General features: G+C 35.9%; 1 protein-coding gene across 3 annotated transcripts; it reads right to left on the bottom strand.

Annotated features, from left to right (window-relative positions):
- Positions 1-1,057: 1,057 nt before the first annotated feature.
- On the bottom strand, positions 1,058-26,213 carry rps6ka4 (ribosomal protein S6 kinase, polypeptide 4). 3 transcript variants are annotated; one of them, XM_082170949.1, is made up of 19 exons: positions 26,071-26,213; positions 25,352-25,453; positions 24,306-24,377; positions 23,695-23,762; positions 22,853-23,003; positions 22,229-22,344; positions 21,791-21,898; positions 21,592-21,672; positions 19,649-19,752; positions 19,343-19,493; positions 15,880-16,041; positions 15,182-15,307; positions 14,935-15,068; positions 13,212-13,305; positions 12,774-12,944; positions 10,071-10,268; positions 9,621-9,780; positions 7,381-7,544; positions 1,058-4,596 (listed from the first exon to the last, which is right to left on the bottom strand). In XM_082170949.1, the coding sequence occupies exons 2-19, from the start codon at positions 25,437-25,439 to the stop codon at positions 4,384-4,386; spliced, it is 2,361 nt and encodes a 786-aa protein (XP_082027075.1). In that variant the 5' UTR covers positions 25,440-25,453; positions 26,071-26,213; the 3' UTR covers positions 1,058-4,383. The 3 variants fall into 3 exon arrangements, with proteins under 3 accessions (XP_082027075.1, XP_082027074.1, XP_082027073.1); XM_082170948.1 differs by having other exon boundaries at positions 25,352-25,511; positions 26,071-26,211; XM_082170947.1 differs by having other exon boundaries at positions 25,352-26,213.
- Positions 26,214-26,509: the final 296 nt, after the last annotated feature.

Below are 26,509 nucleotides of genomic sequence, written 5' to 3'. Positions count from 1 at the left end.
TATTTTTGTGAATATTTTGTCATTTACTATATATCAAGCTGTAATTGTCAAATGATGTAAATAAAATAATTAATTATTTAGAACATTTGCTAGCTATAAAAATTAGCCTTACAAAGACCAAGTAGCTTAGGCTATCTTATTTCAAAAATACTTAAAATGTATTTTCCACTACAGCTCAAACAAAATACATAATTCAAGATGTTGTGGAAATGGCATTTGCTGGTTTAGAAAAATGACAATCATCCTGTGATGTACAGTACAGTATATGATAGACACTGTAACATTTAGAGTTAGCCTCAGTCTCCCCCTCTCCATCACGATGCTTCGGACCGAAGATTGATTATGGACCTGCAAGGCCCTGTGGACACACTCTTTGGAAGATCCCTCTGGTCACACACTCTCAAAGCTGCAAAGGTGTTCAGAATAAAGGATTAGCGCTGTAGAGTCGCCTGGAACAAATAACATTTCTCGTTTCCTCATTTATTTAACACTGTGCCAAGAGTCACTGGCACACTTTCAAGAGTTGTCCATCTATCTGGGTGTGGGGCCATTGCAGGACATTAGTTCTGCTCTCACACGTTTTACTCCTAACTGTATCTTAAAGGGAACCCGTAAGACTTTCATTCATCTTCGGAACACAAATTAAGATATTTTTGATGAAATCTGTTTATGTTCACTGATCAATGTTTAAATATGAATAAAAGCCTAAATTCAATCTGTTCATCATATAAAGCGATCATTTTTCTTCCGAAAATTTGGACTAAACCACTCAGTTCATAAGGATTAGTTTTATGATCTCTTAATGAACTTTTTGAAGCGTCAAAGTGGTAGTTGCGTATCTGTCAATGAGGGACAGAAAGCTCTGATTTCATCTAAAAGATCTTCATTCCTGTTCTGAAGATGAACGAAAGTCTTACAGGTTTGGAACAACATGAGGGCGAGTAAATAATCTTTTTTTTGAGACAATGAACAATGAAATTAACACCAATGGCATCATAGCAAAGAAATATCTAAAATGGCTTTGGAAGGAAAGATATTTTTATATTTGTGCTTTGGATTGTTCTTAATGCACAGCAGTGCATCTCATTTATTCTTATAACAGTGCATTTCATTTCCGCTCTATAATTCTTTTTTTATTACAAAACATTTTTTGGCAGAGACAAAAACAACATTTAAGTTATCAAGAAACATTTTTTTTTTAAAGAAATCAAAACATGCAAATTACAATTTTAACATAACATACACAGACCAAACTCAAGCCAAAAGACAGACACAGCAAGCTCACCCATTATACATCAAATCATATCTATTAAAATTTTGCTATCAAAAATGTACATTTGTATAACTAACAGTGCACGTGATCTTATAAGAGCAGATGACTTGTTCTTACTGACAAATTAAACAACAAAAATCTAAACTACATTAAGCAGAAAACCATTAACACTGTGAATACAAATATAAAGAGCAAGTAAAAAGAAATAAATAAAAAAAATTACTGTTTTAAAGCCCAAAACACATTGACATGAAAAACTTGTGCGACAGAAGAAATCAAAATTCAAAGTTACCTAAAACAATAGTGTAAAATCAGTGTGTTCATCATCCCTTAAAAGTCAAACTCATTTTCATAATACGGCGTGACGTAACTGAAAGATTCTTTGCTGAGCAAAGTCATGCATTTGAACCCCTTGGAGATCCACATCAGAATGTGCTGAAATTGTTCCACTCTTTTCACAAACAGTTGCACTGTTTCCATCAATGTAAAGCTGATGGAAGCATCACTTGTGAAAAACAAAGGCATAAAACCCCCCGACTTATGCATCTCGTGTGCAAAACAGTATTACAGACAATATTATCCTCCATTAACTGATTATTTTGGCAGAATCAAAAGACTAATATGATATTTCAATAAAAACAGTGCCAAACAATCAATCTGACTGTTAAGTTGTTCATACCTGACAGCTTCACACCTCTTAAAAGAAAAGCGTAGTTTATAAAACAATGTTGGAAGTGTTTTACTGGGACTCGACGCCTGTTTGCATCTTAATAAAACCGTCAGCTCAACACGCAGTCGGAATCCTAAATGTTGTTTGGTCGATTTATACAACGCATCCAGCAGAAAGACTCGACACGAAAATGCCTGAATGCTTGTACATCAAACTACAAGTTGAAAATATTGCAAGACTAACGGCTGTGAAGATGGTTAATAAAAAAGAGAAATAGGAAGGGATGCCATCGCCATCTTCCAGCGTGGATGTGATTGTGAAAGCCCTTAAGAATGTGAGGGATTGATTGCTGTCTTGTGAACCTCAGCCCTTTCAGTCGATATATAGGAGTTAAACAGGCAGTGGATGTTCAGATCCCTCAGCTCAGTAGAAGAGACAAGAGTGTGCACGCTATTAAAGAAGCACAACATTTCAAGTACACTGATAAAGATGACGGCAATATGATTTTGAAAGCCACCGATTCACATATACAAACTTTTTGAAATCAGTAAGGGTTCAGACTACACCATATCAGCCTGATTTTGGCGTTTGACGAAGGGTGTTGTGGTGATTCGTAAACGTAAATTAGCATTGAGCTAAAACACTGCTTCGCATCTGAAATCGCATACTTCCCTACTATATAGTAGGCGAAAAACAGTATGTGACAAAAGAAGTTTGAATTCATAGTATTCAGACTAGAATAGGAAAAAAGTACACGGATGATCTACGACTGAAGTGTGCATATGATGAACACTTTACTATCCCATGAGGCCACGGGAGAGGATTTGTGAATGGCAGTGAAGCGATCAAACTGATGCTGGTAGGTTACATGATAATGACAACATGGTGAATGTAGTACATCCAGATTACATTCATACTATATAGAACATACTTTTTTAGCAGTCGTGAAGTAATTACTTAATTCAAGATAAGTACCTACTCAAGACAGTATGCGATTTCGGACGCTGACAGCATTTATTTTTCGATAGATAAGAGTGTATTTGTTTACACTCGTTTCCTGAAGTCAGTCACTAGATCCGCCTTCTCTATGACATCAAACGTCGTTAAAGACGGCATGCAATGATTGGTCGAGAAGCAACGTGTTTCTTTTCCACGCCACAAGAATTTAGGAGTCAAAATCTGACACAGTTACTATCGTAACAGACAAAAATATTGTGTATTCTAAACCCGGCATAAGTTAGTTATGGTATATAAAGTGATCTCTACACACTTCACGTGATAACTAGCAATAAAAACACACGAGGCAGGAAAAGGTGAATCTCACAGAAACTGTCAAGAAACGTCTAAGTATATTTCACATCAAAAGCACCAAAAGAAAAATTATTTTGTAATAAAAATCTTTTAAAACAAATTATAGTACTTGTTTTAATACCATAATGGCAAAATTAATATATGAAAAATAGAAGTTTAATAATTTTTTCACATTAGTACAATTTTAACTACACATGGTCGCATTTGTACACAATTTAATTGTTCAGTTAAAAAAAAAAAAAAAAAATTGTATCATTACTGCATACAAGTAAAGAGAATGAGATTTTTTTTAATCATTATCATTTAATGGTATTTAATGGTCCATATAATAAATATAATATAATATAATATATTTTCTTTCTATATAATTTTTTCTTGTGATTTTGAGTAGAAATACAACTGACATTTCTTTGAGATTCACCCAAAAGTGTGGCTAGGAGGAAATAGTCCTGTATTGTAACTGGTGATTCAGTGACTTTGTATGGTCTGACTTCATAGGCTTCTAAAAATGTAAAACGTTTAAAATACTATACCATGCAAACATCGAGAAAACTTCTGAAAGTAGTGATATGTAAATGGCCTGTACATGATTCACATAAAGCTTTGCTCGGTGGATCAATAAAATACATTAAAATGCAAGTCCACTCTAATTCTCACATATGGCTTTGCTCTCTTGTGGCTTTCTTGACCACTAATCCCTAACATTTAATCTTTCCCTGATCTCAGTTTCACGCGTTTCAATCGTCTTCGCGGTTAAAGAACTCTCTAAATGCAAGTGGACGCCCACCACATGACATAGCATTTTTACATTCATTTTTTACATGTCTATAGTCTCCTTAAATGATGATAAAATAATCATTTGCAATGGAAACGCCATCTAAGTTTCCTTTATAATGTAGATCATTTCCTTGGCATCGTGTTTACAGAGAGTCACTGTGATTAAAAATCCTCTTTTCCTCCAAATGACTTGAAAGTATTGATCTTGCCAGCACAGGGTTTTACTCCTGAAGAGTTGAATTTGTTGGCATTTCAAGGTTATATTATTTCGCTTAGTCTTTTCTATAGGTCTTTTTCATCCTGCAAAGCCTTTGCAACACATTCTCTCACCACATCAGAGCATCGGGAGCTGTCACAGTTTAGGACCCTCGTGGGGATTCAGAGATTGGCTATTCTGCGTCTTGGAATGGGAAGCGGATGAGGAAGAGGAGGAAGTTGAGGAAGAGGATGAGCTGCGCCTCGTCTCCACACCAGTACTGGTCATTTTCATCTTCCGACGTTTTGCTAGCGGCGCATTGTCGACGCTCTTAAGGAAAAAACCCTCACGCTTTCCCCGGTTAAATGCCTGTGGGAACAAAGAGATATCATGAAGCAAAGTTTTTTTTAGAGAGTGGCTAAACAGGAGAGTCAAGAAAATTCCAGGTGAGTGATCTTTCAATGGAGGGACAGAAATCTCTCAGGTGTCATTAAAGTGCCTCTATTATGCATTTTCGAATATTACATTTTACGTGTGTAATAAAGCTGTTTGGGGAATGTGAAAGTTCTACAAAGATTTAAGGATCAAAGTGCATGCGTACCAATAATGTGATTATTTCCAATAATCAGAGTAATGATTAAGATGTTTACATGACACAAGCAGAACTTTTTACTCCTGTTTGCATGTAATTTTCACTACTTTGATTATGTTAAGAATTGTGGTTATTTTTACCGCCATTATTCGCATTCCCCTCAACGCAAATGATGAACACATGCAGTAGGGCATGTTACTGGCCACTGTTTTAATCTAGTTTCATCTAATGCAAAACAAATTTCTGTTGATATTATTCAGCGATTAAGGTGTTTAAATCCCTGTTTATTGCGACTAAAATCAGCATCCAACACATAGTTTAATTTAAGTGTGGTTACTACGATTGTGAGCTTGATCGCATTACTTTGATCAGAGAATTGTGTTTACATGAGGTAAAGTTTAATCGCAATAGCCTACGGTCTTCATTGGCTGCCCGCCAATGTCTACTTTGAGACTGTCTTTGGTTCACTGCAGTTTTAAGAAGAAAATACTCAGCAATGGTGATGACTGAATTTGCACATGGTTTGTCTTAAAGGTGCCCTAGAATGGATTATTTTATTATTTTATAATGTTTTCTAGTGTGCCCTTATAATGTTAGTATGTTTTTTAGATCAAAATTTGTTATAATTTAGAAATAAAAGGCATATTTCCTAGCCTGATTTTATCCTTTGATTTGAACACTCAGTTTGAAGGGGCGTGTCTGCTGTGAGACTTCAGTGTAAACGCCCTCTGCTGTGATTGGCTGACATGCTTGCATATGAAATATCTGGCATTAAATGTAGAGCTATCAGGAAAACTTTTACTATTACAGCTTTTATACGTTTTTACTATTACAGCTATCGGGATTAATAAATCGTGAGAAGTTTTTTAAGTATTTAGATCTATTCCCATCACATAAAAGGTTGCAGTGAGCATTGAGCAGATGACAGTCTGTTGATCGCGTGAATGAAGATCTTATCACTGCAACGCGATTTACTGATGCATAAATAGTGTTGAACGACTTTCAGAGAAAGATTATCTGTCTGAATTTGAACAATTACACATCAGAAATTCACATAACCCACTGGTTCTCCAGAGGCTCGGATGAAGGAGCTAAAAAATATATGTTTGTGTTCATTTGTACATCCAAACACTGAGCAACTGCCATGCTTCGTTCGCTCGTTTGCAAGCCACGATGTCTCTCGAGTAAAAAAACAATATCGCGCTGGATCTAAATAACACAGTGTAAATTACCGTTAGTAAAATCACTACTTACCGCTTGCGGGAATATAACGTTAGTTGAAATTGCCCCCTTCGTCAGTATGAGACGCCGAGAGAAGCCTGGCTGCTTGATATTGTTCCAGGTAAGAAAAAAAGTCCGCAGTGAAATGGGCAGAGCAACTAACAACTTCGAATTAAACTGTAGCGGTATCCGATTATATATAGATAGATTATAGATAGATCTGCCATTTTCCCTATGATCCTCCTCCTGCTTGTTTCTTCACCTGCAGAACTTCTGATGATTCGGCTGTGCAGTTTCGCCTGGCACTGAGCATGGGCTAGCATATGCAAATTTTTGGAGGCGTACATATTAATGATCCCAACTGTTGCGTCACAGTTGGTGTTATGTGGAGATTCGCCTGTTTTTCAGGGGTGTTTTTCAAAAACGAGATTTAAATAAGAAAGAGAAAAGTATGGTGTTTGAGACTCACTGTATGTCATGTCCATGTACTGAACTCTTGTTATTTAACTATGCCAAGATAAATTCAATTTCACATTCTAGGGCACCTTTAAAACGCCACATAGACATACAAACAACATTAAAAACTTGATTTTCACCACAGGATGACTTTAAGTGTTTTTTTGTGAGTTTTTTTTTTTACCTTGGATGTATGTAAACTAGGGCTGTGCAACGATTAATCGCATCCAAAATAAAAGTTTGTGTTTACATAATAAATGTGTGTGTACTGTCTGTGTATAATTATTTTGTATCTATAAATACACACGCATGCATGAATATATTTGAGAAATATTTGTATGTATATACAGCATATATATTTATATATAATTTATATTATATAGAAATAGAAATATTTTATATATACAATTTTCTTAAATATATACATGCATGTGTGTATATATATATATATATATACAAAATAATTATACACAGTACACACATTTATTATGTAAACACAAACTTTTATTTTGGATGCGATTAATCGAGATGAATCGTTTCACAACTCTAATGTAAACCTATTGTAGGAGAAACCTGTATTATAGCATATAAGCATAATAGATGCACTTTAAAAATATCATTTGTGTTTCGAAGATATACAAAAGTCTTATCATCAATGTATTTTGTACTGTATGTAGGTAAGATGTAGATGAACTGGTTAATCTCCCTTATGCTGGGGAAGGAAAGGATGTACCAACATCAGAAATAATAAAAGCAAACATTATTTTTGCTATTCCATTTGGTATGGCTATTAACTGTACATAACAAATAACATTCCTCATGACAAGAATTTTACTCTGGTGCATCACTACTCAATACAGCAGACAAAAACGCAAATACTTGACCTTGTAGGTGGCATTGACATAGGTACGGACAGTCGGGCCGGTGGACTCCAGAACATCAGGGGTGCAGAGAGGGGTGGAGGACATGACGCCACCTCCCTGAAGCCAGGCGTTCTCTTTCAGAGCCGAGAGCTTCAGCCGTCGCTCAGGATCTACGGTTAACAAACCTGTGAAGATGAAGAGGGAGATAAAACTTGAGATGGAAGCTAATTTAGGGGCTGCCAATATAAGGATCCTTCAGCCACTAAACCACCATCCTCAGGGACCATCACACTCTTTCCTTCCACCAGGGCACTGAACCTCATCCATCTCAATCTAGATGATCAAATGACAGCTATAATAACAAGCACGTGTGCTGAAATTGGACTGAAATGCGTTCGAGAGCCTGCGGGTCCCTGATGGCTGGGTCAGGAATCACTCATCGAAAGCTTTGGAGTGGTATAAAGGTATTAAAACGTATTTCACAGCTATTTCAGGCCGTAATCAATAGAGGCTCCAAGTATTGGGTGAACGCAAGTAAATTTCACATGTCTCAGTGCTCTAAACCCATAAAGATTGCAGTTCAGAAACTATGGATAATCACAACCAATTTTACAGAAGACTTCATAAACTAGAAGATCCTGTGGTATGGGCTTTTCTGAGTGAAACCTCAATTGGACCCTAATCTTAAACCTGATTTAAATTACACACATTCAGGTTGTTCAAATGGATTTTCTGTGTAGGGAAGGATAATATGCAATCTCAGAAACTACCTACTGAACAAAAACAGGCTACAGAACTGAAAAAAACTAAAGGGAATCTATAGCTATATTCAGACAGTTATCGTTTTACATGGAGACATAAGGTAATTTCCAAATTTGCAGGGGCTAGTCTGTGATTTTATTGCCATCTGAATCCAGAATGTCAGTGTTTTTCTCCCATCACCTGCGCAAATGTTTTTAACAAACGCCAAGGTCGTGTGTTCATTTAATTGCCGTCTGAATCCACATCTCAGAGCTTGCAAGAAAAGATCATTCCCAAAGTTATTTTGTACACTTTTACTACTGAAATGCTGGAAACGGTTTAGAGGAATAATAATAAAAAATAAAAATAAAAATAAAATGGGCTATTATTATTATGCAACTAATCATTTTACTAGTTGAACAAGCAGTTGTAAGATAAGAAGCAAGACAGAAAATCATTTGAACTACAGCTTGTCAATTTTCCTATTTTTAGGTAGGATATATAAATGTATTCAAATGATAAATAGGATATTATTTTCCTATTGTTAAATTAAATATGAATTTATTCATATTATTTAAATAAGTACACCAGTTCTTTTGGGGTCAGAACTGCACTACATTTGTGTCATCAAAATGGAATCTGTTTACTTCTGTTGCTAGGTAACAACAATGCAGGAGAAGGCGGCAAAATGGATAATGTTGTGTGCCTCACTGCTGCGCTTCAGCGCATCTACTGCAAATGCACTACAAAGGTTTATCCCTCCACTCCGCTTGCAGTGTCAGTCCAGCTTGTCAGGAAAGTGAGTGGGCACACACACACATGTTGGGTTTCCATGTTTTATGGGGACTTTCCATAGACATAATATATGGTCTTTCAAGGTGGCCGGCGGGGGGTGGGGGAGAGGTTATCAAAAGCACATCAACTGTTACAGGAGTTCCTCAGGGATCGGTTCTTGGACCTCTCCTCTTCCCCATATTCACTATATCACTGGGACACAGGCACATGGTTTGTCCTATCATTTTTATGCTGATGACACTAATTATTTTATTTATACTCTATCACTAATAATATACAAACTGTGTATTGTATCCTCTAACCCTAAACCTATCAATCACCGAAAACTTTCTGAATTTTTACATAAAAAAAAAACAAACATAATTCTGTAAGATTTATTAGATGTTTTCCTCGTGGGGAAACTTTGCTCCCACAACGTAGGGTTTACCAGGACCACACACACAGTTTGACTAAATCATACGTCATCCATAGCGGTTCATTTCCGATTGCATTCATATCAGCAGCGAACCATGACGGAGATCACAGGAACCGTACCCCAGACCACCTTTTTATGTAGACTGAGGAATGGTTTGTGGATGTGTACCCGAGTTTGTAAAACAAGACTCACGTCATTCAAATAAACCAAACTCAAATTAACCCAGGTGTTCAATATTAATAATAATAAAGTCATCCTTTAACTACATTTTTTTTTACCACCCAAGTTTTGATTCTTTCACTATTAGTACCTCTCACTAGATCTTTGGCCTCTTCGGACACACCCTTCCAGGCTTCTCCATCCAATGAGAAATCTCCCTCTTTGATCTTATGCATGATGTCAGCAGCATGCGACGATGTCATGCCTTTTTTCTCACTCTGGAATGGAACTTGACCAGAGAGCATGGTGTACTGACAAAAAAAAAAAACATCAACAATATCAGCATGTTACATTACATTTCTGTTCTTACATTTTTTTAACAAACAGTTTTTCTAAAGTCTGATTTTTATTTACATTTTTTGGGGAAGTATAAGTAAAGTTTACTTTTGGAATTTATCAAAATACCAGAGTAACATTTTCAAATAAATAATGTGTAAATTTTCTCTATTTAATCAATTTAATGTAATGTAACATTCCCCGACACCGACCTCTCCCCTGACTAAAACAATATGGCAGCCAGGCAATACATATAAACACTCACCAAAATCACCCCGAGGCTCCAGAGGTCGCACGCCTGGTCATATCCCGAGCTGTGGAAGAGCTCAGGCGCGGCGTACTGCAGGGTGAAGCAGGGGGTCTGCAGGGGGGCACTCCCGCTCCCCGCTGGAAACAACCGCGCAAAACCAAAATCAATCAACTTCAACACGGAGTCATCCGACTCATCAGCAAACAGCACGTTCTGCCAGTGGAGGTGGAAAAAAAAGAGAGAGACAATACGTGACAAACTGCTATGCATTAACACAATAAACCACAAGAGGTTCTATGTTACAGTCATTTGACTTCATGTGCATGTTTTGGCACTGTGGATCCAATTATGATGCAGCGCAATGTATTGAAACGTGCAATGCGCATCATATTGTGAGGCATTTGATCTAAGTGATGGCTGAAAGATCTCATTTAGGAAAAAATCCCACTGATGAAGATTAATGTCGACAGTCATCAGATGTGGACGGCGCATTAAAATTCCACAGCGCAAAGACGAAATCAGCACATGGATAGCTGAGCACAGAGTGAACGCCGAATACATAACATCACAGAAGTCAAATCAAGCAAACTATGAGTGATGATCACACAGCTGACGGGAGATCTGAATGAGAGAATGAGAAACTGACTAAAGCAAGGCCAGTTAGCACTGCGACAGATGCCAGCATAATGCTTTCCTCAACGCATGACAGCATCCTTTTATACGTTTAGAGAAAGAGTTGATTAAAAAGGCACTAAGGCTGCTCATTTCTTGTTAGTCCATCCTTGCGTACATTTATCTGTTTGCTGTTCTTTTGTTCAAACCTCAACAAATCTACACATTTTTGATGCATATCGATTCTCAACAATCGAAAACGTTTCCATATAAATTTTTTACTCATTTATTGATAAACTGATCCCAGCTGAGCTTTTTCACGAGTTGAAACCGCAGTGTGTGTTTTAATTAAATAAGTGTGTGCAGCTCATGATCTGGTGTTTGCAGCTCGGTTCACAGTAAATGCAGCTGAGCCCATTTTCTGCATATGCCGTGAGTTTAATGTGCATTTGGGACACATGCACCAGTTGTGCTTGCTTAATTTTTTCCCACATTCGCATTATCGCCAACATTTTTGTGGACAGATGATTACAGCATTTCTCTAGATTTGTAATGGGAAGGTATTGTATTGAAGTTATACTTTAAGTATCATGACAACATTAGTATTTGTGATTTACTGAAATTTTAGCAAGTAAAAATATTTCAGTTTCGAACAAAATATTTTTGGAGGACCAAAATCATTGACTGACATGGTGATGTTTAATTAGTTATTTTGATATGAAACAAAGTCTCAGCTTTTAAATTATGTAAATTTTATGAAATTTAAGCAATACATGATGCATGAAAATTGGATGCTCTTTAATGAGTCGTGACAGATTCAAGCGGCACGTGAACCGATCATCTCTTCCTCTTTACTACTAGTTATAGCACAAAATAAACATGAATGAGCAGCAGAAGATATGCTGAAAGAAACATTACAACTTACTAAAATGTCTTGTGTAATCGTTCAATCAGTGTTTTAACCGGGGAAAGATGTCAATAAAACAGCTTGTAAACAATGGTGCATAACTACATTTACATCAGAAAAACCATTCAATGAATTTAAGAGTAATATATGCGCTACATTACTTATTAATTATATTTTTACTAAACCTGTTGTCTTCATTATTTGATTTATGTTGGAATAAATCTGCCATGATTAATGTCATTAATATAAAAACTGCCTTGTGTGAAATTTAAATGTTTATATACTGCTCAATTTGATATAAAACTAAATTTTATTAATTAATTGATTATGAAATAAGTTATTTTTGGTTTTCAGCTCAATCAAAACTTTATTTAAGGTTTTGGTGTTTCGATAAAAAAAAAGCTGTCCTTTCCTCTTTGTGCTGATCTGTTCCACTTATCCATCATAATCTAGCCAGATTTTACCTTTACTGAAGGAAGTGTGAGTGGTGCTTACCTGTGCAAACGTCATTGACACAATGATAGGGTGTTTAGAGTTATTTTTTTCGAGTGGTTACAAGCAGGGTTTGAAATTAACACAAGCCAAACGCGGGTAAAAATCAACTGTGGCGGGTACACAAGATCATAGATCATATTCTGTTTTTAATATGTCATGATGACTCACGAGTTGAGTATTTGCCCTAAATCTGCGCAGATTTGGCTTACACGAACTTCCCCAACATAATAAATAACACACCAAATTGGCTAGTGATTTGACACCGTTAAATTTTTACCCGCATTTGGCGGGGTTGGTGGGTGTTAATTTCAAACCCTGCTTGTAACCACTCGAAAAAAATGACTCTAAACACCCTATCATTGTGTCAGTGACGTTTGCACAGATAAGCACCACTCACACTTCCTTCAGTAAATGTAAAATCTATGTAGATTATGATGGATAAGTGGAACGGATAAAAAGAAAGAAGAAAAGAAACAGAATAACTATATAAGCTGTGACGTACTTATTCTGGTTCTTTTCTTTTTTCTTTTTTTTTTGGCTAGTAGAAGTTCTGAATGGCCAGTAACTTAAACTAGTAGCCAAATTGGCCGGTGAGTGAAAAAGTTAATTTCAAACCCTGGTTACAAGGGTGTTGCTAGGCTAATTCTCTTTGCCCTTATAAAAATCTGTAACATCTGTAATCCTTTCTCTCTGTATGTCTCTACCTCTGGTTTGAGGTCTCGATGTACGACTCCAGCCTCATGCATGTAGCTGACCGCTGACACCAGGCTCTTCATCAGCTGACTGGCCTCCCATTCTGCAAACATCTTCTTTTTCCTTATTCGCTCCAACAGCTCGCCACCACGCAACAGCTCCATGACCAGATACGTATGGTACTGGGAGAGATGGAACGGAGAAAATGGGAGCGAAAAATAACAGTAGTAACATAAAGGGATGGGGTTAAAAAAAAAGCAATACAAGAGAACTAAAATGTATTATATACGTGACCAGGTATGTACGCAAAGGCAAAAAAAAATTCATAAAGTACTCATTTTAATAAAAAAACACTCAAATGTTTTTTATGATTAGTCTAAAACATTATAATTAGCTTAAAAACAGAAGAATTTTGATAGCTAGGTACATGCTGTGGTGCAAAAACATACCTGATCGGTATAGACCTCGTGGAGTGTGACGATGTTCGGGTGAGATTCACACTGGCGTAGTGCTGCGACCTCTCTCTGAGTCATGGCCTCCATCCTACAATGACAGAAAGAGTCTTTAGTAGGGAATCATCAACGATAATATCATAATTGTTGATTTAACGATGTGCGAACTGACATTATCAAGTATGTCACTCACTTTACAAAAACACGCCTTTCACTGCATGATGTAGCCTATTAGAATGCAGTAAAAATGCCAACAGAAATTCTTTTGCATATCTTAGAGCAACAAACACCAATGTTTCATTACTGAATTAATCAGCTTTTTTAATGAATTATTTGAGTGAATGATTCATTAACCCATTAACAAAGACACTTTAGTTTATTTTCTGAATGAATAAGCCATTCTGAACAAATCATTTGAATGAATGATTCAATGGCTCACTCATTATGACAGGGAATTTCCGCCACCAACTGGTGGTTTTAGTTTCATATAGGGCTGGATAGCATAACAATATATGGCATTACTACAGTATAAATTGTCTATTTTGTTAAAGATTTTGCTATTCAATTATCTCAATTTGTTTATATGAAAGGTTTCAAACCTAAAATGATGCAATAGTTTTCTTAGTCTGTTTTGGAAGTTTAAGATAACAAAACATAAAATAATATGTATTATTTAGAGGTACTAAAAATAATTTCTAACATAGGTTTTATAGAATAAATATAGTGATATATGTCATGAATTTATCAAATTGTTTAGTCAGGTAATAATGCACTAGGACACAAAAATATGTCACGCCATGTCATTGACCCTCATACAGTGAAAACAATGCAATATTTTATTTTTCCATTTAATTATTAAAGTTATGTACTAATTCTAACTTCATGTTAAATAAACCTACTGTACCTGAAAAACATTTATTCAATTCATATTTTTGTTATATTACATTTGTCCTATTGTTTGTAATTAGCTTTTTTCTTATTTTTAAATGAGAAATTAGATAAAATAACACAAAATAACTATATTGTGATATACATTGTTATCGTGAAATAAAATGTCATATCATGAAATAAGATTATATCGCCCAACCCTTGTTTCATATGTGCAGTGCAGATGTATATATGCCACCTCTGAGCCATATTAAATGCATAGATGAGCAAAAAGATTTCATCAGATGAGCAAACTTCTGTGCCACCTCTGCACTGCAAAAAAGCCTTTTGTTGATGATGATATTATTGGTTTGGTAGCAGCCCTATAATGTTTGCATTATTCTAATTGAATTTATTGATTAAATGTAAGAATTTGACAAAAGATGAATGATACATCATAAAGTTTAGAAACAATTTTTCATGAAAGGCCTAACTCAGCCAAGGTACCAGCACAAAAACACTCTCAGCAAAATCTTATCGAATTATCGTTATCTAAAAAACCCCAGATAATAGATACACAAATTTTCTCAATATCAAACACCCCTAGTGCTAAAACCTTTTAGATAGTGTTTTACATTAAAGGGGGCTTATTTTTTTCAGTACTTTTGAATGACTTTTCAACTAAACGAACATATATTTTTAGAAAATTGTGTTTGTTTTCTCCTGATGCTTACCTTTGTTAATTCATTCGTAGGAAACCTCAAGTAATGACTTTAAAACCTCAAGTGATGATATAACGTATGCGATTTTTAATGTGGTTTGGCAATGAACAACTCTGGTTTAATGTCTCTACCTTCGGCTGATGATTTTCACAGCGTATTCCTGGCCACTCTGCCTGTGTCTGCACTTCCTGCAGACAGAAAAACTGCCCTCGCCCAGTGGCGCCCCCTGCAGGCACAGCTCATAATGCTGAAAGAACTGAGAGTCCTGAAAAAAGACAGAAGAAACAATGATGTTTTACATTTTTTCCCCACCCAATAAGATAAAAAATAAAAACTATTTTCAAAGATTATTATTTTTTTAAACAGGCAGCTATGTACCTTTAGCATAGAACTGCGCTGGACTATAGCAGAACCAGGCCGGTCAACATTCACATGAGCGTCCAGAACATCCGCCATAACCACATTCTTATTGAACAAGATAGAAGGAGCCACAAAGGAGTAGCCCTGAGAGAAAGAAGAGACTGGATCACTACAGAGATTGATTTGGCAACAGTAAAATCTCTGCTGAGAAAAAAACAAAAAACAAAACAGGTTGAACCAGCCAAAGTGGCTTGTTGGTTTTAGATATTCTGGCAGAATATTTAATTCTTTAAAAAAAAGTTCTACATAAGAAGATTTGGAATGACAAGTTGAGCCAGTAAAGATTTTTCACTTTTGGGTGAATTATGTCTTTAAACTGGTCTAGCTGGTGTTTGGCTGGTTAGACTGGTCTGGTTTGGCTGGTTAGACTGGTCTGGTTTGGCCAGCTGAAGCTGTATGTTTCAGTAGTTAAAGCTGAATAAAAGAACATCATGGAACAGAGTATACATGGCAGAGAAGGTGTTGAAAAGTGTGTGTAGTGACTTGATCAAGGAGACTGGGTATTAAGTTACCGAACAGTATGTGTACAGTTACACTATCTGTTGCTATTAATAATGGAGGGCTGTGACAGGAAAGAAGATTTCATGTATTGTATGCATGTATGTATCTCCATGAAAGGGACACAGGGACGGGTGTGTTTGAGTGCGCGCGAGTACCTGAAACAGACGGTCCGTACTAGGTGGTGTGCTGGCAGGGGAATAGACCGGATCCATTCCTGTAAACTCCTCGGCAAAGTTGCCCACATCCAACTCATTACGTAGTTCTGGTCGGAATGGGCTCTGAACCTTTTTCTCTGCCAAGTCCGACCAGTTTAAACCCTAGAGAGACCAACCAGTTGAGGTTTGTGACAATCTACAGTGACACTAAAAAGTATGTGGACACTTAAGCCACTTAAATATGTATGAAGGTCATTGTAGTAGATAAAGTATCAAGTTTGTTTAAAAAAAAAAAAAGATTTTCTGGTTAAACATTTTTATACAACAAGGTTTGTTTTACAGCTAATGAGGGAAAAAACGGGACTTCATTTTATATTGGTTGGTGACTGGATTGTAAGAAAGTGAGAGAAGCGTGCCAGAATGGAGGCAGATATGAATGCAGTACATCCTTGCAATGTCTCGGCAGAGACAAGTCATATCACAGGAAGAGCAAGTTATGACATTTTGATTAAAGATTACTTTAAGTGTGGATTGTGAAAGAGTCAGGCTTTAAAAAAAAAAAAAAAACTTTTTCAAAGGATGGAGCAATGAAACAGAAGCAATATTACTGAACTACTGAAAACCAATAAAAAAGCATTATAATTTCATACTGTTAGAAAAAGGGTTAGCCAATCATAAGAGTAGGCATTAACAGGTCATGTGCATGAGAGAAAGGATAAAAAGCAATGTAAAACTAAATCATGACCATTTTTGGAGCAGAAATCTTGACAATTGAAGTGGGCCTCGGGGAAAAGAATACCGGTAAATAAAAAACTACCCCATTTATCTTATCTGTTAATGTCTAATCATTAATCAAAATATAATAACTTGCTCTGTCTCTGAAATGACTTTTCTTTTCAGACATCACCGAGCCCTGTTGTTTTTCAACGCCTCCCTACAACCACCTAAAATAACTACTATTCACGATCTAATCAATTCCTGTTAAAAAAATAAATAAATCAAGCCAGTCCTACATTTTTCCAAAAAAAAAAAAAAAGAAGGTAAAATCAAAGTAAAATGGGTTGCAAACACAACTACTAGAGAAAAATAGAGAAAAGCTGAGACAAGGATGGAGAAATTATTAAAGGGATATTTCACCCAATTGTTTTAAAATTCTGTCAATATTTACTCGCCCTCATTCCGTTCCAAACCCGTAAGACTTTAATTCATCTTCAACACAAATTAAGATCTTTTTGATGAAATCTGAGAGATTTCTGTCCCTCCATAGACCTCTACACAACTACCACTTTGATGCTTCAAACAGTTCATAAAGGCATCGTGAAACTAATCCATATGAATTGAGCGGTTAAGTCCAAATTTTCTGAAGAGACTCGATCGCTTTATATGATGAACAGATTTAAATTAGGCTTTTATTCACATTTAAACTTTATCAGCGAACATACACAGATGTGTTTACCATAACTGAAGTGTGAGTTGATGAATGTTTATATGTGAATAAAAGCCTAAATTCAATATGTTCATCATGTAAAGCGATCAAGTCTTCAGAAAATTTGGACTAAACCGCTCAATTCAGATGGATTAGTTTCACAATCCCTTTATGAACTTTTTGAAGCAGTCAACGGAGGGACAGAAAGCTCTCAGATTTCATCAAAAAGATCTTAATTTGTGTTGAAGATGAATGAAAGTCTTACAGGTTTGGAATGACATGAGGGTGAGAAATTAATAGGGCTGTGACGGTGGCAGTTTTTTTACCACCGCGGTAGTAATGGACCCAAATACCGGCGGTGTTGCGGTTGTTGGGTGGGGGGTGTTTTGAAATAAATAAATTAAACAAAAACAAAGAAACAACAAACTAAAGCCTGTAAAGCATTGAAATAAATATCAGTAAATACTGGTAACTTACATAATATAATAAAGTTGAATCTATTGAAAAAAAAAAAAATTAAGAAAAAATTTCGGTTAATATTTCCACACAAAGGCGCGTGATATAGCCTACCGCTCTGCGCATTGAGAGGGATGTGGGACACAAGCAGGAAAGAGACCATCGATCTTTTCGAGACCATCATGTTTTCTACTTGTAAAAGGTATGAAGAGCGAATTTTATCTTCTACAAGGGCAAGGCATTTAGGCTGTTTGCGCGCTGCCAGAGAAAGCCAAACTAAAATCACCCGCGGTTGTGAAACGCGCTTTACAAAATGAACTTGACGCTTCTTACCAATTATCATGTCTAACAAGCACAAACTGTGTTAAAAAGAATTTGACTTATAAGTAAAAATGTAGGCTATCTGTCCTACAGCGTTTTTTCTACTTTAACACAGTAAAGAATACGAAAATAATCGACCTAAAAGCAAACAAAGGAAGAAACGTTTATAACGCGTCTTTGGGTGAGACGCGAGTGAAGATATGGGAAAAGAAAAAAGAGATTCATTCCATGCAGGGATGAGTCACGATTTTTGAATATTCGATTAGTTGATTTAATTATAGAATATCTAATGTTCTAATGTCTGTTGTGCGATCATTCTCTAAAATAAAATCTCCATGTTCTGGTGCTGATGCAGTGGTGATGCGTAACCGGAGGGTGACGCTGCCAATAACGCACATAACAGCTGTCACAAAGAACTGGCAAAAGTAATGATTATGAACGTGTCAAAGATAGCAAGGAGACATTTGAATTGTTTATTAATAAAGTGTTTTTTTTTTGTGTGTGTCAGTGTCGGGCTGCAAAGATGAAGTTGACGATGCTCACTCTTTGCAGTGAACGCGCCTAGAGAGAAATGCACACTTCATACGGAATACACAAGCATATGCTAGTCGGTTTATTTTCGTTTTGAATTGTTTTGTTTAAAAGTATATAATTCAAGCTTTCTATAAGAATAACTAATGGAATATTTTTAAATTCGCTAATAATCGGGTGACCAGATCGCAAACCAGAATTCAAAGCCGACAAAGCTTATGTTTATGGGCTCACGTAGGCTACAACTCTCTCATTCGTCATGAATTTAAACTTTTCCATGGCTGCGATATTACATTTAATTGCTAACCTATTATTTATTTTGTAAACAAAGCTTTGTGTGTCATAATATTAATGTTAAACAGCATTCATATACAAAAATTTTTTTTAGGCGAACTACCGCCGGTACTACTCAGCCACCGCGGTGGCGCTTTACAACCGCGGTGGTGCGGTTGTCAAGTTTACCGGCACAGCCCTAGAAATTAATGACAGAATTTTCCATTTTTGGGTGAACTGTCCTTTTAAATAGACATGAACACAGTCAAACTGCGCTATCAGATAAGCGCTAAATAAATGTCACTGTTTCGGTCAATGATCTGGGCCCTCCAAAACTCTTTCGGACGAAACCGAACATTCTCATTTTTGGTGCATCACTAATTAAGAGATTACAATCACATGAAACACAGAGATCAAATGTGTGGAATAAAAACAGCTGAAAAGCAAAAAAAGAACCTTGAAGAAAGGATGGCATTTGATGTCCTCGGCTCCTCGGGGACCAGAGCCCAATCTCTTATGAGGGTCTTTCACAAGTAACTTTCGCAGGAGATCCTGAGCCAAGGGCCCAATGATGGAGGGGAATGGAGGCTCACAGCGCAGGATGCGTCTGCCAGAGACAGAAAGCTACTTTAATTCTGGGAAATAACTTACGAGATGCAATCACAACAGTCTCACTGGGAGTTCAAACACTTTGTGTATGTGGACGTGTGGAGAAAATCATTGGAATCACTGGAGGTTTGCCTGTGTGTGGGCGAGACTCACTTGGACACCTCACTCTGGGAATTTCTCTCTCCTTCCAGAGTAAATGGAGACGCTCCCGTCAACAGCTCAAACATCAGAATCCCCAAACTCCACCAATCCACTGACTACAGGAAGGGAAAGAGGGAATTATTACCACTATTTTACATGTCATCAATCAAAATATGGAGAATCTCTCGAAAGCCTGTCAATAGCCCTATTAAGATGGTAAATGTTTCTCATGGGCACGTTAGGTCAATACAACATTTACAGGGGCTAGTGGGTGATTTTATTGACGTATGAATCCAGATTGTTTTTTCCCCTCACACCACCCACATAAAAATTCCCAAGTTGAATTTGCCAAACACAAAGGTTGTGTGGTAATTTTGTCATCCGAATCCACATCTCTGAGTTTACAAGTGACAAACTTTATACAGTTATTGAACCAAACCGAATCAACACTGGACTGACTGAATAATGACTGTTTACTATCGTCTTTTTAGAGCCGCTTTACAGCAGAATTGAATTCCTTTTGCATCACTGAATCATAATTTTTCTGTTTATCACTGTAAAGCTGCTTTGAAACAATCTATATTGTATAATGTGCTATATAAATAAACATGACTTGACTTAAAACACCATCTGTGCAAATTTATTTTTACAGACATTTCCACGAGAAACAATTACCGTCCGAATAGGGATAAAAACATGCCATATTTTTGTCATTCTTGACCAAAATCAAAAGTATAAACGTACATTTTGCAATAAATTTAAGACCATTAACATGGACATTATGTAATAAAAAAGTTTTAAAAAATGTAACCACAAATTCTCATTACAGTAATGTAAAAGTTATTATCACCAACATTTTTAATACTTGATTTTATGGCTATAATATGGAAAGAGAGATATATTATTTAATAGTTAATGTGTATATTTTTATTTAACATTCTTTAACAAATTTAACATTACAAATACATTCTTCCATCACACCTTAATGTGCAGAGGCACAATATAATTAAGACATTTGTCGGAAGATACCTTAAATTACAGTAATTTATTTATGTAAATAATAGCAATGTTTCCATACACCTATTTTTATGTGCATTATGGGATATCGCATTAAAAAAAACGTTTGATGGAAATGCCAAGATGCACATTAATTCTAAAAATGCACATAAAAAATTTTTTGCGCTCAAATATGGTGGATACATTTTTATCCGATATGACAACATGCACATAAACTACAATGGAAACACATTCATCAAATGAATCCCTCGATGCAAAACAAAAAAACTCATGTGACTTTGCCTTAACAGAGGATGTGATTGGACAACTGGACTAACCAGCGGATCAGTTTCAAAGTCTGTCATCAGAATGATTTGGTATAATAACCTCCCAGAAGTGTCTCTCATGAATGTATTTTCAAACACTAGGTTTTCATCTGCAAACTCGCCAGTCATTTACAGTGTAGGAAAATAAGAGCCACAGTGGCTTCCCCGATTGCAGCAACTTCCATTTTAATTACAGATATTTTGTACCAGTTTCCCAGGAGGTGACAATTTGAACACATGGATGGATGAAAACTGTGCTTTATTCGCAAATGGTTTATGCCATATTCCAATTTTACGGATAAGTAAAATTCACAACTTTGGATGGAAACATCCAATGAATCCAGTGAATGAGAAATACAACTCAAAAAGCCAAAAACAAACTGGTTACATTTCTAATATTTTGGTAGCACTTTATTTTACAGTCGTGATCATAAGTACACATAAGTACAATAAGTACACATATGTACTTATTATAGTATTTACAATAACTAGGTCATAACCAGGTACTAACCCTGAACCTAACCTTAACCCATGTAAAAAAAAAATTATTTGTGCAATTATATCTCTCTTTTTTTCCTTTCGATTCTAAATGTTACATGCTTTTGTGAGATTAGTCAGATCATTTTCTCTCACCTTGCCATGACCAGCTTTCCCTCTGATAATCTCCGGTGCCATGTACTCTATAGTGCCACAGAATGAGTACGTCCTCTCTTTCTACACATGAACAAAGAATATCAGCATGACAACTGCACACTGGATTATAAGACAATATGGATACAATGAGAGAAAAATATAAACTACAGTTATCATTTATTCGTTTTTATTTCCCCACCTCCTCTTCCAGAAACTCCTTACTCAGCCCAAAGTCTGTCAGAACCACATGACCATCACTGTCCAACAAGATGTTCTCCAGCTTAATGTCCCGGTACACAATGCCAAGCTGGAAACACAAAACCAAATAAGGTTCTTAGAAAAACCTGATAATCTGTCAACATTCTCCATAAAAAATATCAACATAATCTCTTTTTTATAGCTAACACAATTTCAAATTTTGATCTAAAAAATGTTATTTCAGTTTGCTAAAAAATATTATTGCTAATTATAGCTAATTATATTTCTCCCAAACAATTATTACAAATGAACAGTATTAATAAAATTGAATTAGTTGCATACGTGATTTTAACTTCACCAACTTGTATATCTGTAAGTGTGTATCTAATAGTTATCAAATGAAAAAGTGGACAGAAGACACTACAGAAGCTAGTAGTACCTTGTGCAGGTGCTCCAGGGCCAGAATAATTTCCCCCACGTAGATCCTCACCTCGTCCTCGGAGAAATGATCTCTCTGATACAGGTGCGTAAACATCTCTCCTCCACTCACATAGTCTTGCGAAACAAACACACACTCACAAAACTGTCCAAACAACATCAACTTACTAACGGACAAATAGCTAGAAGTCAGAGGTGGGTGGAATGACCAATGTCTTAAATCATTGAGGATGAGTAATTTTACATCACAGTAACAGCATATATAACAACACTACCATGTTATATTAATATTAACACTATATAAAAATATTTATAATCTTTTATGTTAGATGTGATTAATCGATTTGAGAGCACAAATTTAACGACATTGTAAAAAAAAAAAAAACAGTCAATACACACCTGTGTGTGCACTGTAAAAAATAAAACATGCATATTTTTGGAGTACGTTTTACAAGAATATACTAATTCAGTCTTTCTACTTAAAAAAAAAAAATCATTATGTTAAATTCATTGTTTCTTTGTAATTAATTGTGAAATATACCAGTCATTTCTAGTTAAAAAGTCAGTCAAATTGCATATTAATGCTGGGTAAGGCGTTATTTCGATAGCACACCCCTGTGCTTACCTAGTATGAGATGCAGTTTGGTTTGCGTCTGAAAGGCGTAATGGAGGGTGACCAGAAAGGGTGACTGGCGAATGTGTTCCAGCACCTGTCGCTCTGTTCGAGTGTGCTCAGCAGTCTTTGCCTTCTGAACAATGGCTGCTTTCTTCAGGACCTACAGGGGGAAAGATCATAAAATCATTTCATGATAAGAATGTGACAAATAACAGTAATAATAAATATGATTTTTATACTTTATTTTATTACATGTAATAATTTTTTTATATATAGTTTTAGTTAATGATAATAAGCATGTGAAGAACACAACAAAAAAATTGTGGTAACATTATTTTTTAAATATTGTCTCATTTGTTGACATTAGTTGATGTATTAACTACCATGAACTAACAATGAGCAATACATTTGTTACAGTATTTATTCATCTTTGTTAATAAAAATACAGTTGTTCATGTTAGTTCACACTAATGTAAACAAATACAAATTTTGATTTTAGTAATGTATAAGTAAATGTTGAAATTAACTAAGAATAATTAATGCTGTAGAAGTATTGTTCATACTTTCATGTTAACTAAAGTGACCTTATAGTAAAGTGTTACCAAAATGGTGATTTCATTCAAATCTGCTGTAACAGTAGACAAGTGAGGGCTGTATAAACTAACATAACGGCCCATTATGTTCCAGAAGAGTATTTATTTCTATGATATATTTGATTTATTTAAAGACATCTGTATTTAAAAAAATAATAAACCCATTGAGCACATTATAACTCTCAGAGCATATTTTTGTTTGTTTTTACTAATTGAAGGACAAGCAAAAATTCATGTGTGATAATAGACAGTACAAACCTTCATGGCGTAGAGTTTGTCTTTATCATGGCCACTGATTTTTCTGACCAGGAATACTTTCCCGTAAGCTGATAAAGAGAAGGAAAAGCAATAGATGTAGCTATTTAAAGGGACAGCTCACCTAATGTGTATTAAACAAAACCTCGGCTTCTGAGTAATTTCTGCACTCAAACAAACAACGATTGAAATGCCCCTAAGAGTCACTGCATCTGCCAATTAGACTGTGATAGAAAAATTACTTAAATACTTCCAGTAATTCATTTGTTGTTAATAAGCCAGCATTAAAGATGCAGAATGTGTTCGGGCGTATGCTAGGTCTGATTACATGTCTGGTGTCTCTAGCTGATTATTACACTGAATGACTAAAAAAAAAAAGTGTTTGGCTCATTTGCAGTGAAAAAAAAATGTTGGAGATATAAAAGTGAATATTAACATATATTTTGCTGCTAATTTATGTATAAAATGTGTTAGATATACTCCATAATTACAACCTCATGGCTATCATTCATGTGATCACTTTCTTTCATAATCACTTTGTCTGAGTATAAACATTCCCAATGACCTTTACGGGATGGACAAACCAGTAACGGGATGGGATGGGACAGTCTCACCTCCGGTGCCAAGCACTTTGAGAAGTTCAAAGTTCTCCATGCCAACTTTCTCAGTGTATCCTGTGAGGTTTGCTGGGAAGGGACAAACAGTGTATTTACACAACAAATCTTGCTCTCGACCCTTTAAATCCCCCCACACACATATTTGAATCAATATGTTATACAGTGCATGTAGACATCAGACCAATTTACTTGTGGCCGATAACCTAAATGACTGAAAACATAAGATGGACTACTCTTTAAAGTCTTTAAAATTCTATCATTAATTACTCACTAACTTAACCTATAAGACTTTTGTTCCTCTTCGTAACACAAATGAAGATATTTTTTAATCTTAAGATCTTCTGAAATGTGAGAGTTTCTGTCCCTCCAATGACAGCGACGCAACTACCACTTTGACGCTTCAAAAAGTAAAACTAATCCATATGAATTGAGCGGTTTGGTACAAATTTACTGAAGAGACACAACCGCTTTATATGATGAACAGATTGAATTATTTCACATTTTATTCACATTTAAATATCGATCAGCAAACATAAACAGAAGCGTAACACGAGAATGAACCTCATTGGTTCTCGCAAGTCAAGTGAACATGCTTGAGCTAACGTTTACCACAACTGATGTGTACGTTGATAAATGTATAAGTGAAAAAAAAAGCCTAAATTCAATCTGTTCAATAAAGCGAGTTTCTTCATAAACTTTGGACTAAACCGCTCAATACATAGGCTATGGATTAGTTTTACTATCTCTTTATGAACTTTTTGAAGCAACAAAGTGGTAGTTGCGTAGCTGTCAATGGAGGAACAGAAAGCTCTCAGATTTCATCAAAAAGATCTTTATTTGTGTTCAGAAGATGAACGAAAGTCTTAAAGGTTTGGAATGAAATGAGGGTGAGTAATTAATGACAGAATTTTCATTTATGGGTGAACTATCCCTTTAAATACCATACTACACATCAAAGTACCGTGGTATTAGCATCAGCATGCTACCACCAGTTTTTGTAAAGAAATCAAAACACACCAGGTTAAATGAATACAGTCACCTACCATTAGTGATCTCGAGTTTAACGGTGCAAACTTTACGGCTGGTTTCCCGGTCGGAGTCTTCACCACTGCCACTACTGTCTCCTGACATGATGGCTCTGACTTCTACAGTGTTTGATCAGTAAAGTGATTTTGACAGCCCGCTCTTCCAATGCACAAACATCTATATTATGTACAGCAAAAGTCGACGGGTTTCTGTTATAAAGCGAAACTTTACAATTTATGACAGGGTGAATGACATGTTTTTGTTTTTGTTATTATCTCAGCTCACAAATCCCTTTGACATCCTGCTGTGAACACTAATCTTCATGCACGACCTAAATATTAATCTCCACTTTTGATGGGCGCGCGGGCACAGCGATATAGTTTAATATCTTTCAAAACAAGGCGACGATACACGGTATATTTAACACTTGATATGCAGTTAATTGATTATTATGTGGGCCATAAATGGCTGTTATTTCCGTATTTCCAACTTCGACACAACTGTCGTGAGGTCGTCCGCAACCGCAGTGAAGATCGCTGTGCGAGTGTTTACATTTCAGCTGATCTCGTTATCGCTGTTTTAGCTTAAACCCAATCAAATAAAGCGAGATGTTCTCCGCTAACGAGTTATACTCTAGTAGCGTACGTGCTAACTATCAACGATGACAGATCACGTTAAAAATGTCCTTAACAGCGGATTGACTAAAGCTGAACAAACGTATTTAAGTCCTTTGTACCTTCCTTTCGGGTGTAGTTATGTCTGACTCGCGTTAAAATATGCGTTTGTTGTGAAAAGGAAATTAATTGAACGATAAATTCCTGGAAGAAAGTGTAGTAAGGACCATTTCAGCTACGGAAGCCGAAGTAGTGCGGCTGTCTCATGATTCGCGAACCAATTGTTGTTATGAACCGGTTCTTTTTATTGATTTGGTCGAACCAATTCACCTCTTAAATCACTCGAATTGTGAACTTGACTGTGTTCATTTTCTTAAGGATGGAAACATAAGAAGAGAGGTGCTGCATTTGTTTATATTTATTTCGTTACAAAACATGACGTAAACGCAAAGGGAACCCTTCTGTGCTATGACTCGAAAGAATCACTTTCTGAACTGGTTCATTAAAATGACCTGTTTGAATGAACCGATTCGCTAAAATGATTCGGACTTTCCCATGGCA

The sequence above is a fragment of the Leuciscus leuciscus genome (assembly GCF_965113295.1).
Source record: "Leuciscus leuciscus genome assembly, chromosome: 5".
In the NCBI taxonomy this organism is placed as follows: Eukaryota; Metazoa; Chordata; class Actinopteri; order Cypriniformes; family Leuciscidae; genus Leuciscus; species Leuciscus leuciscus.
The sequence above is the reverse complement of the archived record's forward strand: the minus strand, read 5'-3'. Positions and strand labels throughout refer to the sequence as shown.